The sequence below is a fragment of the Anser cygnoides genome, chromosome Z (assembly GCF_040182565.1).
Source record: "Anser cygnoides isolate HZ-2024a breed goose chromosome Z, Taihu_goose_T2T_genome, whole genome shotgun sequence".
NCBI lineage: Eukaryota > Metazoa > Chordata > Aves > Anseriformes > Anatidae > Anser > Anser cygnoides.
This window is the reverse complement of record NC_089912.1, coordinates 67,007,337-67,021,679: the sequence shown is the minus strand read 5'-3', so window position 1 is coordinate 67,021,679 and position 14,343 is coordinate 67,007,337. Positions and strand designations below refer to the sequence as shown.

Sequence of the window (14,343 nt, the reverse complement as noted above, 5' to 3'; positions counted from 1 at the left end):
ATTAGACTTGTATTTGTGTAATAAGACATATCAGTTTTGTCCACTACCAAATGGTTCAGAATAGCATTAGCAAAACTGTTTTTTCCAGGATTTATATCATCGCTGCTACAAAAAAAGCACAAAAACCATCACACAACATCCACTACCATGATACAATCAATCCATGAAGGTCTAGAGAAAGAAGATCAAACTATTAAACTTCTAGCTAAGCAGAAAGGCATTTATCAACTCACTATCTACAATATCCAAGTTAGGCTGTTTCTGGTTTTCTCCTTACTTTTAATATACAAGAAAAGAGCCTAGGTTTGCTCGAACAAACCAGCCTGGCATTTATTTAAAAGCAAACAAACACACAGAAAAAACACCCCTCATCTACACCTGTACATTTTCTCAGAGCAATTTTGGCATAATGATTTTCGCTAGACTCTAAGTCTACCTCTACCTCTTCTTTCCTGACAAAAATTCTACACGTGCACTAGGAAACAAGAGAACTAAACTATTTATATAAAATATTTATTTGTATAGTTCTTTTATACCATGGAAAAAAGACAAGAAAAGGAGTAAATGAAATATGGTAACTGATGATGAATTTCGGTTGAGACTCATATGTTGTAAAAACATGAGTATTTTTCAATGAAAATAATTGTGTTTGTTGAATAACCATTAGGAAAAAAAATACAGAAAAACTTTATTTCGAATAACAGCCATGCTTCACCTGAAAATTCAATCATAAAGGAAAAAGCATACTAACAAATTAAGAGTTTACTCACAGTGTTAAAACATTAAAGACAAACAAAATACTTACATTATCTTCCTCTTCTGTATCATCATCATCACTATCCTTGAACCCAGGTGGAAGCGGTGGCCCAATGAATTCTTCGTCATCGTCATCATCACCACCACCAACTGGACCTTGAACAGAAGTCTGGGATTGCATGGAAGGACCAGTTAACTCTTCATCTGAGCTGTCTTCACTTTCACTGCTATCTGTGTCTCTGCATGTAAAATTTAAAAATATATATATATCTGTATTTTAAGAAATTGGCACTTCCACATGAATTTCAGGTCAGAGATGTTCAGCACTGACATAAATTTGCAAACACTGAAATTAGGAGCAAAACGTAAACTCATTTTTATTAACATAATGTAGGCCCACCATCATCTTGAAAGCATAAAAAAAGCTTTAAACAAAAAAGGAATAACATAGCATCAGATAATTAAAAAAAAAGGCAGAATACAAAAAGAAAAAGTTAGATGGAATGTAAAAGTAACAGTGCCACACCACTAATATGAGTTTAAAATACTTAGATATGTTTATATCTAAAATACTTAGAAGCCAGCAGTACACACTGATACACAGCATCTCCAAGCCGCCGCTACAGGTTGCAGCATACCCAAACACTCTGCACCTCCCTCAGCATAGTGGAACTCAAAAGAGTAACGATCCAGGCTCACCACCAGAGCGAGAACACAAAGCATGGCACTTGCTTTTTAATGCTGGTAAAGAAGTACAGGGAATCAAGTACTGTCAGCCAAATATTTCATGTACAGTAACCTGTTACATGTATAGATTCTAAAAGTTGTGTTTAAATTATCATTTCACTGATGTCTAAATCAATTGTTTTAAACACATTGCTTTTGGCATTGGAAAATTTCTGGAAAGAAAGTAGAACTATTTATTCCACGTTCATTCAGTTCATTCGAAATAAATGGGCTCCCTCTGCTGGTAGTTATCAAGTAGGCGGTATTTTAACTGGTACAAGGTCTAAAAGGGGTAAGCACAATTTTTTACTTTTTTCCTAGGCTACAGTGTATGACTCGAGTGATACTTTGCAATGGAAGTCAGCTGTTCCTTTCTGATCCGGTCAGATAAACTCAAGTTGCAAGACATGCTTTGGGAACTTACATTTTAAGAGAGAGTATGTGAATTTAAAATTGAGCCGACTGCAAAAGATACTTAATAATGGAAAGCAAAAGAAACTACAGAGGTGTTTCCTTTTTTCTTTTTCTTAAAGTCTAGGTTATCATTTTAAAACTATAATGAAAACAAACAAGCTCAAGAACATAATAAAGCACTAACGAAAGAGATTCTGAAGTGTGTGATTGTGACAGAACACACAACCTCCCTAAAACAGCTGTACACCAAGCAGGTAATAGGTTATACAGCAAATATTTGTCTTGGATAAGCAAATGGAATTCTATTTTAGGAAGAAATCAAAACACACTAAAACCAACGTGAATTAGGTCCTCGGATGTCACAGTGATGAGAAGGGCTTGCATGCCTGAAAGCTTGTCTAATTTTTCCAACTATATTTACTAGCCTAATAAAAGATATTACATCTACATACAAACTTTGTTTTGCATAGTGATGAGAGACATTTAAAGACCTAGGTCAGGATATGACCGTACAATAAATCTAACTCAAATAAAATGAGCTTCTTTCACTCTATAGCAATGGGACAATCAATGTCCTTTTACCGTAAGAAAGCTTTTCCAGTATCTGAGGAACACATTTGGGTCCTTCAAAATGCTTCAAGTTCAAGTAACCAAAGTTCAAAGTTCAAGTAACCAAACAAAGTTCAAGTAACCAAAATGAACTATTTTATAAGACTGAATCATAGAATATCAAAGTTGGAAGGGACCCAACAAGGATCATCAAGTCCAACTGCTGGATCCCAAAAGGACCACCCAAAAAAATCAGACCCTATGTCTGAGAGTGTTGTCCAAAGGCTTCTTGAACTCCAGCAGCTGGGTGCCATGACCACTGCCCTGGGGAGCCTGTCCCAGTGCCCAACCACCCTCTGGGTGCAGAACCTTTCCCTAACCCCCAGCCTGACCCTCCCCTGTCCCAGCTCCATGCCGTTCCCTCGGGTCCTGTCGCTGTCCCCAGAGAGCAGAGCTCAGCGCCTGCCCCTCCGCTCCCCTCGTGAGGGAGCTGCAGGCCGCCATGAGGCCTCCCCTCAGCCTGCTCTGCTCTGGGCTGAGCAAACCCAGGGACCTCAGCCTCTCCTCATACATCTTTCCCTACAGACTTTCCACCATCTTTGTAGCCCTCCTTTGGACACTCTCTAACAGTTTTATGTCCTTTTGATATTGCGGCACCCAAACCTGCACACAGTACTGGAGGTGAGGCTGCACCAGCGCAGAGCAGAGCAGGACAATCCCTTCCCTTGGCCAGCTAGCAGCGCCGTGCCTGATGCACCGCAGGGTGCAGCTGGCCCTCCTTGCTGCCAGGGCACACTGCTGGCTCATCTTCAGCTTGCTGCTGACCAGAAGCCCCAGATCCCTTTCCGTGGGGCTGATCTCCAGCCCCTCACCCCCCAGTACAAGCCAGGGTTGTCGCCTTCCCAGATGCAGAATCCAGCACTGGCTCTTGTTAAACTTCATACCATTGGTGATTGCCCAGGTCTCTGATTTGTCCAGATCTCTCGGCAAGGCCTTACCACCCTGTGTGTGACAGAGTTGATCTGAAAAACTGACACGTTCCCAGACTAGCAAACCACATAACTTTTCCCTAAAAGCCAAAAAAATTATTTTGGAATGGAACAAAACATACCATGTAGCTGCCAGTTAAAGTGTATATAACACAACGCCTGAAGGAGGCCCTTCCAATCCCAGAGTCCCAGACTTTTACATCTTTCTATAGACACTCAAGAACAATACCCAGCTTCCTCCCTAATTGCCTAACCCTATAGTTTCGTTATTTACTAGGTAGAATCAATGCATTCAAACACTTCAGCATTTTGAGAGGCTATGCAATTATTCTTCATATTAAATGATCAGAAATTCAGTGCTGTTTTTCACCACGCTCCAAGCTTGGCAGAGACAACCAAGGATTCCAGCTACAGCTGCTAGTTTACTCTGTTCCAACAGGAAAGGCAGTCAAACACGAGAACAGCCCAACACAGACAGGCCAAAAGCCCATCTAGCTGAGTAACATTTGTCAGACAGTGACAAGGGGTTCTGGCAGAAACGACAAAACAAGAGAGCAGACATATCATGGCATTTGTTTCAACTTTCAGCTATACAGTCTTCCTCTACCAGATGCTGCTAAAGGAACCCCTTTCCCACAAATCAGAGGCATATAAGGAACTGTTTTTTGCTTTCTCTCATTACTTCCTCAATAAGTAAAACATGCTGTTAAGAGGAAAACAGAAAGCTGGAATAGAGTACACATGGCACACAAAGTAACGAAAAACATCCTGAGAGCTGTGTATGTGGGCATTACCCCACTCCGCCCCACGCATTCTCTCACCTCACATCATCTACTGTAATTTCTTAGACTTTTTCATATACTAGCAGATGCTAATTGTGGATATTGTGGACGCTCCATCCCTGGAAGTGCTCAAGGACAGGTTGGATGAGGCTTTGAGCAATCTGGTCTGGTGGGAGGTGTTCCTGCCCATGGCAGGGGGGCTGAGACCAGGTGATCTTTAAGGTCCTTTCCAATCCAAACCATCCTGACTCTATGCTTTTCTTTGACAAAGTGTAAATACTATTGTTCTTATGCATATTTGTGTAAATACTGTAACTATTGCAAACAGTTCTCTGAAGCAAATTAATTCAAAAAGCAAAAAGAATCACTAGAATCACCTTTTTGTATTAAACAACCCCTTGTCAACAATTGTAAAATTAGTAAGAGAGCTACTAAGATAGATGAATGTACTTGGAATTTAAAGAAAAAAGGTAGTGTTGCCATTTTCAGAGAAAATAATAAGTTGTAAATTCAATTTATAGTAACTAAAATCTACATCATAAAAAAAAAAAATAATACCCTTGAGTCCTACAATTCAGATTTCAACAGTCAGTTGAAGGATTATCCCACTGAATTTAGACTGAGGCACAATGGTGTGTCTCCTTCACTAGCTTTATGTTTTAAGCAGTAAGTTCTAAACTGAGTGCCATAATTTACAAGGAAATATAATACTGCAAGTTAACATGTTCAGCTTCCAGTTCTGTGAGCTTTTCATGCCAGTCCTCAGTTAAAAACAAACAAACAAACAAAACAAAATAAAAAAACACTTATTATAAACAGGACCTTAGTGAGTTACCAGAGCCTCCTTTGTAACTCATAATGCTGATAGGTAATTACTACTTTCTTTTATCCAAAGAGCCTAGAGTACTCTTCTCTCAAATCCTTTAGTGAAATGATAGAAAACGCTCTATATCACCTGCCTACTACTTATTTTAATTGAATCCTTATATTGAAGTCACCCATATATACAAAGCACACAATCCCATTGCATCTAATTCTTGTCAGTCTCTATTGTTTCACTAGGAAGAGCATCAAAAGTGAATGGGAGCACATACTTTTCCTTTGTCCGTAAGACATAACACAGATCTATAGGGAAGTATGTTGTGTAACCAGTTATTTCAGTGCGAGTCCACAGCTCATTTGAGCTTTCCATAAATCAACAAGCAAAGAAGAAATTTTAGAACAGAAATTTGTTTGGTCTGCAATGCTACAGGCTTGTCTGTAAAAACCTACCACATACAATCAGCCTAGGAGACACATAAGAGTATACCAGAGTAGCTTACAGCTTGTAAGACTTCTGTAGACAGAAAGCCCTACAACTTTAAAGTATACTGATGTCAACAAACCCTGTCACACAAAGGAGTGATGTGGCCTCTGTTACACGTTGCTACTTTTGATTTTGCAGCACTGAAGAATCTAAATAGTCAAACCAGTAACATCTGCTATTTGTCAATGACATGCAGACTTTGAAAAGTTGTGGAGTAAATTTCAGACTGAAATCAAGTCAGAATATTTATTCAGCCATACCACTACTCCATACAGTGTGCACACAGTCTCTCTACCTAACTTTGCTATTCTTTTGCAGGCTTGAACAAGTATATCCTACTTACGGGTGGGAATTTTGGTTGCTAATAAAGTCAGCACCTGTATGCTCTGTATTTGACCATATATTTTCAAAAAATATACAGATAACATTGCTGTTTAAAAAAAAAAAAAAAAAAGCATGCCAAACAGGGTTATGTATTAAAGAACTATTAAAATTAACTATTAAATATACACAATTGCAATATTTACAAATACTGACACATCCAAGAAAGTACAGATAAATAACAGCATTTCCACTCTAACACTTCAGATAGCATAGGCATGTTCACACAAGTTAAGAAGTTATCATTCCCCCACCCACCCTCACCCCACAAAAAAAAAAAGAAAAAAAAATAACACCCCAACCAAAAAAAGCCCTTTCAGATAAAAAAGTTGCTAAATGACACCTCCCACCATAACTAAGTACCTTGGTTTTAATGCAGACCCAACTCCTGTTGCACTTGAGGCTGAAGCTGATGAATCAGTGTGTCGACTTTTAAGTTCTTTTTCAGCCTGTTCTTCCTTTTCTCTTTCTCGAGCCTCTGAGTATGGAGAATACATAAGTGACAAATAATTAAGATTTTTTTTAAAAGATACAATTAGATGCCTGCTGAGGACAGTAAAACAACTTTCTTCATTTTCAGATCTATACAAAATGACAGAATAGAAAAGTTTGGGTTGGAAGGGACCTTAAAGATCATTTAATTCCACCATCCCCCAGCCAGGGGAAGGGATGTCACCTGCTAGACCAGGTTGCCCAGGGCCCCATCCAACCTGGCCTTGAAATCCTCCAGCAATGGGGCATCCACTGCTTCTGTGGGCAACCCATTCCAGTGCCTCACCACCCTCACAGGAAACATTTTTTTCCTAATATCTAATCTATATCTACTCTCTTGTAGTTTAAAGCCATTACTCCTCGTCCTATCACTCCACTCCCTGACAAAGAGTCCCTCTCCTGCTTTCCTGTAGGCCCCCTTTAAGAACGGAAAGGCTGCAATGAGGTCTCCCAGGAGCCTTCTCTTCTCCAGGATGAACAACCCCAACTCCCTCAGCCTGTCTTCACAAAAAAGGTGCTCCAGCCCTTTGATCTTCTTTGTGGCCCTCTTCTGGGCTCACTCAACAGGTCCATGAGCTTATGTTGGAGGTCCCATAGCTAGGTTCAGGACTCCAGGTGGGGTCTCACAAGAGCAGAGTGGATGGAAAGAATCATCTCCCTTGACCTGCTGGCCACGCTGCTTTTGATGCAGCCCAGGACACGGTTGGCTTTCTGGGCTGCATGCACGCATTGCTGGCTCATGTTAAGCTTCTCATCAGTCAACACCCCCAGTTCCTTCTCCTCAGAGCTGCTTTCAATCCATTCTCTGGCCAGCCTGTCTTTGTGCTTGGGATTGCCCCAGCTCAGGTGCAGGACCTGGTTCACATGGGCCCATGTCTCAAGCCTGCCCAGGTCCCTCTGGATGGCATCCCTTCCCTCCAGCGTGTTGACTGCACTACACAGCTTGGTGTCATTGGCAACTTGCTGAGGATGCACTCAATCCCAATGTCCATGTCAACAACAAGGACATTAAACAATGCCAGTTCCAATATTGACTCCTGAGGAACACCGCTTATTCCTGAACTCCGCATGGACACTGAGCTGTTGACCACAACTCTTTGAGTGCGACCATCCAGCCAGTTCCTTACGCGCCAAATGGTCCATCCATCAAATCCATGGCTCTCCAATTCAGAGACAATGATATCGTGTGGTACAGGGTCAAATGCTTTGCACAAGTCCAGGTAGATGATGTCAGTTCTTCTTCTTCTATCCACCAATGCTGTAACCCCATCATATAGGGCCACTTAACTTTCCCTGCAGCAGCCCATACACTGCTGCGCTCTGCTCGCGTAGCTAGAACAGCAGTGGTATCACACCAGTGTTGTGTCTGCTGCTGAGCAATACTGGCACAGCATCAGGACTCCCTCCAAGCCCCCCAGAGCCAGCAGGCTTGGGGTGGGCAAGAGGTGCAGAGGGGACATCACCAGGTCAGCTAACCTAAACGGACCAAAGGGATATTCCATACCATATGATGTCACACTCAGCAATAAAAGGTGGTAAAGGGGAAGGAGAGGGGGGACTCTCATTATAAAAACATCTGCCCTCCCAAACAAACGCTACGCTTATTGAGGCTGTGCTTCCTGGGGCATGGCCAAACATTGCTCATTGACGGGAAGTAGAGAGCAATTTCTTTTCTCTCTCCGGGCTTCTGTGCAGCCTTTGCTTTTTTTTTTTTTTCTTCCATCTTCGTTTTCCCTTTAATTAAATTATCCTTATCTCAACCTGTGAGTTTTGGTGTTTTTTTTTTTCTTTCCAGCATTCTTTCATTTTCCTCTCTTCTTCTAAGGGGGGGAATGAGAGAGATGTGGTGGAGCTCAGCTGCCCAGCAAGGTAAAAAAACCACCACAAACACAAGTGTCTCCCTAAGGACCATCTTTGGAATAGTTTTTGCTTGGATATAGTCAGCAAAACATGCAATTTCCATCATTATTTACTCTCAAGCCACCACCTTGAAAACCCACCCACTCCCAGCACAACAGAAGAAAGAAAAACTTGCAGGCTGCTATATAATCTGCTGTATGTCATAGGACACATTTCATTTTTTATTCCGTGCTCTTTGGATTAAAGCTCTTTGTGTCCAGTTCCCTTTGAATTTCGGAAGGGAACTTCCAAAATTTCAAATAAAAGAGTCTTTTATGTGAATCCAACTTTTTGCTGTGTCCAAGTCCCATGCCACACAAGAGGAACCTTGTGCAGGCAGGCCTCTTGCATGCTCTAACATATGTAAATTAGTAACTTGCCCACTTATCCACCTCCGAGTGATTTAGGACTGTCCTTCTTCAGCAAAACCACATTTATCGGCTTTCTAAATATCCAGTGGGAGACACCTCACCCATCACCCCAACGCACAAAAAAACAAAACACATTTTACGATGCACTAACTGACAGCACCCACATTCCTTACCCAAGACCTTCCTGCTCCTTTCCACGGCGGTCCTTCTTGTCTGCTCAAACATGGCTTCAAGATCAAAAGTGCGAGCTTTCTTCCCTAAAAAAAAAAAAAAACCAAAAAAAAAAAAAACGGAAAAGGGATTAAAAAGGAGACTGACTAAGGCTCGCCCTGGTGACAGGCAGTGCGGGAGCTGCAGGAGGGGATCCCAGGGCCGGGGGATCCCAGGGCTTGGGGGGGGAGCACCCCAGGGCCGCCATCCCCTCACAGCCCCCAGCCCACCCCAGGGACACCGCCGCCCCCCGCGGGACCCCCAGCCGTCCCCAGAAGCCCCCCGGGACTTACCGAAACCGGAGAAGCCCATGGTGGCCGCCAGCTCCGGGTCGGTCCCCGCCAACATCTCGGCGTCTGCAAAGAGAAAGAGGGGGGAAGGTAAAAGCGGTCAGCAGAGGGGCGCGGGGCCGGCGCTGCCAGGTCCCGTCCCGTTGCTCACCGCCCTCCGGCGGCTCCATGCCGCGGCCGGCCCGGAACCACAACAGCGCGGGGAGGAAGCGGCGGCGCCTGGCCACCGCCTCCCCGCCGCTACGCCCCTGCTGTCCCCGCCCGGCGGAACGGCGTCAGCAGCGCGGGGACCGCCGGGATTTGGCGCGGAGAGGCGGGCGGGCAGCTCCCGGTACTGGTCCCGTACTGGTCCCGGTACTGGTCCCGGTCCCGGTCCCGGTCCCGGTCCCGGTCCCAGCCCGGCCCCGCTATGCCCGCCGCTATGAGCCCCGCCGCGCCCGCCGTGCACGAGGCGCTGGAGGCCGCGGGCCGCATCATCGACCGGCAGATCCAGGACGACCGCTGCTACCCGGACCTGTCCGAGCTGCTGGCCGTGCCGGCGCCTGGTGAGCGGCCGGCGGGGCCCGGGGGGCCGCGGGGAGGTGTCAGGGGAGCGGTTCGGTAGCCGGGGGGAGCGGGCCCGGGGCTGGCCCCTCGGCCACGCCGGTTTCCCGCTCCATGCTGCGGGGTCACAAGGCGCCCAGCGCCGCCCTCAGAGCCGCGGGCAGCACGGAAAGCTCCGAAATGCTGCCCCGAAATGCTTCCATTTCTCGGGAGCGCTGCGCCACGTGTAGTTGGGATAGTACTACCCAAACACGCCTTTTGTCCTCCCTGGGGCTGCGAGCAGCCCGAGCTGTGGTGCCAGCTGTCCGGCCGGGGGGCTGTGAAGAGGAGTGTTGGAGCTCCGGGCGGCCTGGTCGGTGTGCTGCCAGCACATGCCTTCAGATAACAGCGGCTGTTTTCTGTCACGATACCATCCCAACCGTGGCCAAATTGTAGCTCCCTGTGTCATTCTGCAGTGGCATCCCATAAAGTAAAGTGGGAACATGGGAATTTTAGATTGGTACTGGGAATGCAAATCAGGTTTTCTAAGCAAGCATGCTCCTGGCTTCTTCACCTTAGGTATTTAATGCCTGGCCATACAATGGAAAAAAGGCTACAGAGTCCCATGGAGAAAATGGGGTAAAGAGTAGGCTGGGGGTGAGATGACTTATTCTAAGAGTTTGTTTGCAAATCTATTTTCACAGAGTAGGGAAAAAATCATGAAAAGATAGAAAAATAGATTTATTTTTTTCCTTAAGCATCTAATTCTTTATAGGAAGTCTAATTTTTGTGTGTGTGCGCTGTTCTTAATTGCAGGTAGCCCTACCGTTTCTGGTATGACAGATATGGATTATCCTTTGCAAGGTCCAGGTCTGCTGTCAATACCTAATCTTCCAGAGATCAGCTCAGTCCGCAGAGTCCCGCTTCCCCCAGAGCTAGTGGAGCAGTTTGGACGTATCCTAATGAAAAATAATGTGTTAGGTTATGTACGTAATAATAATAGAAACAAACTTCTGCTCTCTCATGATCATTTTTCTCCACTAGTTCTGTCAGACTCCTAGAAATGAACCTTGGTATTGTTTATGTTCCCTTTTTAAGGGTCCAATAAGGTCAGTTTGTATAGAAGTGCTGGTGGAATTAGTTCCTGTATGAGGAACTTCAAATGTTTATGCTATATAGTTTGTGTGCTTCTGTGTGTAAAGCAATATTTTTTTTAAAATGTTCAAAGGAGATTTTGCTTTTGCTGGTCAAAATGCATTTAGTCCTTACATCAGCAATGCTTCAGATATGCAATGCAATTGTATGATGGGAGTATTTCCAGAAATCAGCAGAGCGTGGCTAACCATTGACAGTGACATTTTTATGTGGAACTATGAAGATGGGTACGTACAAACGCATTCCTGATGGTATTATATTGGAATTAAGTAATTATAGTAGTAGGAAATTGTTTACTTGTAGCACAGAGGAGTGCTATTCAGATGAAGTTATCTTGATTCATTTTAGGTTTTACTAAAGCTTTTAACTAATAAGTGTTTATGGAGTTTTAAAAGTTAGTAATAGTGCTCCCAAATTATGTAGAGATGAAAGAAGAGAAATTGCATTTGCTTAGGATTTGACACAGCTGATGTCCTGAAGTTGTTGCTGTATTATGGCTAGGGTTTTCATTATGCCCCAAAAGAGTAGTTATACACTAATTGCCTAACTAACCTAAGTAGATTTGGTAAGTACACTGATACGTGTACAGCAGCCCGTCATTTCCACAATGATAAATAATATGACCTTGGTACCTTGGCTATATACGCTATTTTTAAAGTATTGTGATTGAAGCTTTCCTGTCTAAAGGATGCATAAAACTGAAAATAATTTCAACATCTTTTCAAATGGCAGTTTATAATTTCCAGGTTTGTTTCCTTATTTGTCTAATCCTGCTTTTTTAAGAATTATATTTTTGTAAGAATTTTCATAGGAATTGTTTTATAGAATTTGTTGAATTTCTTAAGATTAAAGTTAAGAGTGCTCCTCGGATAGCTCCTCTCCATACATTTACATTGTGTCATAAAGTTTAAAATACATTAATTAGATATATTCACCAGATAATGCCACACATAACAGCATTAAAGGTTAGGTACTATGGAGGAGGTAGATTTTTTTTATTTTTGCATTAGATGTTTTTTCATGTATGTTCCTCCCTTTAGGTGTTAATTGGTGTTGTAGGTGATGCTGTGTGTAATTCAGAGTAGAATGCATGAACTAACAAAATCCAAAAATATAAAATACTACAGTTTGATTTCAGGTTTGAAACTCAGCTATGGCTCTGTCATACCATTCAGCTGGACCTGTTTTCACCCATATCAAAAGGTGTAGATGGCTTCAGCATGTTCTAGTACATATTCACAATACTACAATAACTATTAATAATTTTTAAATATACGCTATCTGACTTTATTTTGTGAGTATGTGATAGTATGTAACAAATCTTATGCGGTTTTTTTTCCTTGTTCTTTGACAGGGGAGATCTAGCTTATTTTGATGGCCTCAGTGAAACTATCCTTGCTGTGGGTCTTGTAAAACCAAAGGGAGGTAAGGAGTGACCATGACTAGACTGCTAATGAATTTTCTGTATATGTTTTTTTATATCTGTGTTTTACATCTATATATGCAAGATAAATGGTTTGGCTTGTTTTTTAGAAATCTCACGAAATTAAATTACAAGCTAAAGATAGTGTTTAGCTTAACAATCATTTACTCTGAGCTTGCGTTTTTTGCAAGCTCATACATCATACTCTAACATTTGTACTGCTTATAAGTTGTCCCATTTGAGTGACAACTTCCTTGAGATCCTGATTTCTAGCACATGCAGTTCTTTTGATAGCTACTGCTTAGATAACATCAAAGTCAAAGTTGCAGTGGTAGTAAGATTGAATGTAAAAGAAATAAAAGAAAAAGAAAACAAGAATAAAATGTCATTTTTAAATTCTTCTATTTCATGAACTGGAAACTGAACTGCTGACTGATACTGTTTTGTAATTCTAGAGTTTCACAGGTTCTTAGGTCTTAAATATGACTGTTCCCTCTAACCATTCGCTATATCAACCTCATGAATACAGTGGATACAGTCATTGTGAGTCTGAGAGTTGACTGCAAACTAAAATCTAATTTTCTTTCGCACTTTAGGTATATTCCAGCCTCATGTACGACACTTACTTATTCTGGCAACTCCTGTGGATATTGTGATTTTAGGGCTCAGTTGCTCTAATATACAAGCAGGTAGTTCTCTCTTTTTTTTTCTCTTCCATTTAGGTAAATTAAAGAACATATTAGGGTAGTATTCTCAGTTGTGAATTAACAGCTATATAAATACACAATGGCTATTTCATTAATAGCTATTAAAAAAAAGGAAAGAAAGAAAAACAAGAACATGTCCTTGCTAATTTTTAAATCATGTTAGAAACATGGTAAAATAGTTCCCTTTTCTTAGTGTGTGCACCTGCTGTATCCAGGACTCCCATAGAAGGGTTGAGTAATATTATTCACTTGTTTGACATGAAAAGAACTTTTGAAAACAGATACTCCTGTTAATTAAACCACATGTTCAAGAGGGAAGGAAGAGATGGGTATGAATCTAGATAACAGATGATGAAAGCAGTTTGTTAACCTGATTGGCATTTATATTCTAATCCCAGAAAACAAGAACCTGATACCAAGTTTTTCATTCCATATATAGCAAGAGGAAACAGTATAGAATTGTTTTTTAAAAAAAAAAAAGAGAGGATTACAATCCTCTCATTTTGTTCTCTTTTTATCATGCTGTGAAAGAGAAATGCAGAAATTAGTTTCAGAATTATTGGGATTTAGAGAAGAACACAACTCACAGAAAATGTGACAAATGTACAAAGAATATTACAAAAATATTGTACTTCCATACTTTGAGATCTATAGAGTGTATTTGCTTTGTTTCTTTAAAAAACAGAAGATTGATTACTCTACAGTTCACTTACAAAAATAGCTTTTCCAGATCTTTTTTTAGTACCTATAAAATCTCCTGTAATTTTTCATGTTTTCTGAAATGCTTCTAATCACAAGCCAATAATGTTTATAAATCTGTAACATTTCTAGAGCTTAAAAACTGAAAAGTTTTATTTATTTGTTAATTTAAGGTACTGGGTCACTCAATGACAGTATGTCTGGAGGAATGCAGCTGCTACCGGACCCTCTCTATTCACTCCCTACTGACAATACGTACATTTTGGCAATAACATCCACTGATAATGGACGTATCTTTTTGGCTGGAAAGGATGGCTGCTTGTATGAAGTAGCTTACCAGGTAATTATGGGTTACACACAGGCATTTAGATTTTTGTTTTCATAATTGTACTGTTAATGATTTTATTTTTGTTTTAACTAATAGTTTGGCTTGGTTTTTGATTTGCCTTTTTTCAACAATGTGTCTGTTTTAAATTATAGGCTGAGGCCGGATGGTTTAGCCAGCGATGCAGGAAAATTAATCATTCAAAGAGCACACTGTCTTTCCTTATTCCTTCATTGCTACAGTTCACGTTCTCAGAGGATGGTAAGTACCGATGCTAAAGACTTAGCCTATAATTTAATATAAATTTGAAATAATTACACTTTTTTGCTCAATTTTCTTTTAGTTTA

At 41.6% G+C, this 14,343-nt stretch overlaps 2 protein-coding genes across 2 annotated transcripts in view; one reads left to right on the top strand and one right to left on the bottom strand.

Annotated features, from left to right (window-relative positions):
* The window catches only part of WDR70 (WD repeat domain 70), a 137,817-nt gene extending 128,421 nt beyond the window's left edge, over positions 1-9,396 (bottom strand). The window contains exons 1-5 of the mRNA XM_048057803.2: positions 9,317-9,396; positions 9,169-9,231; positions 8,839-8,922; positions 6,267-6,381; positions 806-995 (exon numbers count right to left, since the gene is read on the bottom strand). Of these exons, the coding sequence (XP_047913760.2) occupies positions 806-995; positions 6,267-6,381; positions 8,839-8,922; positions 9,169-9,231; positions 9,317-9,335 (471 nt within the window). The 5' untranslated portion in view covers positions 9,336-9,396. The remainder of the gene's footprint in view (positions 1-805; positions 996-6,266; positions 6,382-8,838; positions 8,923-9,168; positions 9,232-9,316) is intronic.
* A 128-nt stretch (positions 9,397-9,524) lies between these two features.
* The window catches only part of NUP155 (nucleoporin 155), a 30,110-nt gene continuing 25,291 nt past the window's right edge, over positions 9,525-14,343 (top strand). The window contains exons 1-7 of the mRNA XM_048057801.2: positions 9,525-9,710; positions 10,504-10,641; positions 10,973-11,069; positions 12,197-12,267; positions 12,862-12,954; positions 13,845-14,011; positions 14,152-14,257. Coding sequence (XP_047913758.1) covers positions 9,575-9,710; positions 10,504-10,641; positions 10,973-11,069; positions 12,197-12,267; positions 12,862-12,954; positions 13,845-14,011; positions 14,152-14,257 — 808 coding nt within the window. The 5' untranslated portion in view covers positions 9,525-9,574. The remainder of the gene's footprint in view (positions 9,711-10,503; positions 10,642-10,972; positions 11,070-12,196; positions 12,268-12,861; positions 12,955-13,844; positions 14,012-14,151; positions 14,258-14,343) is intronic.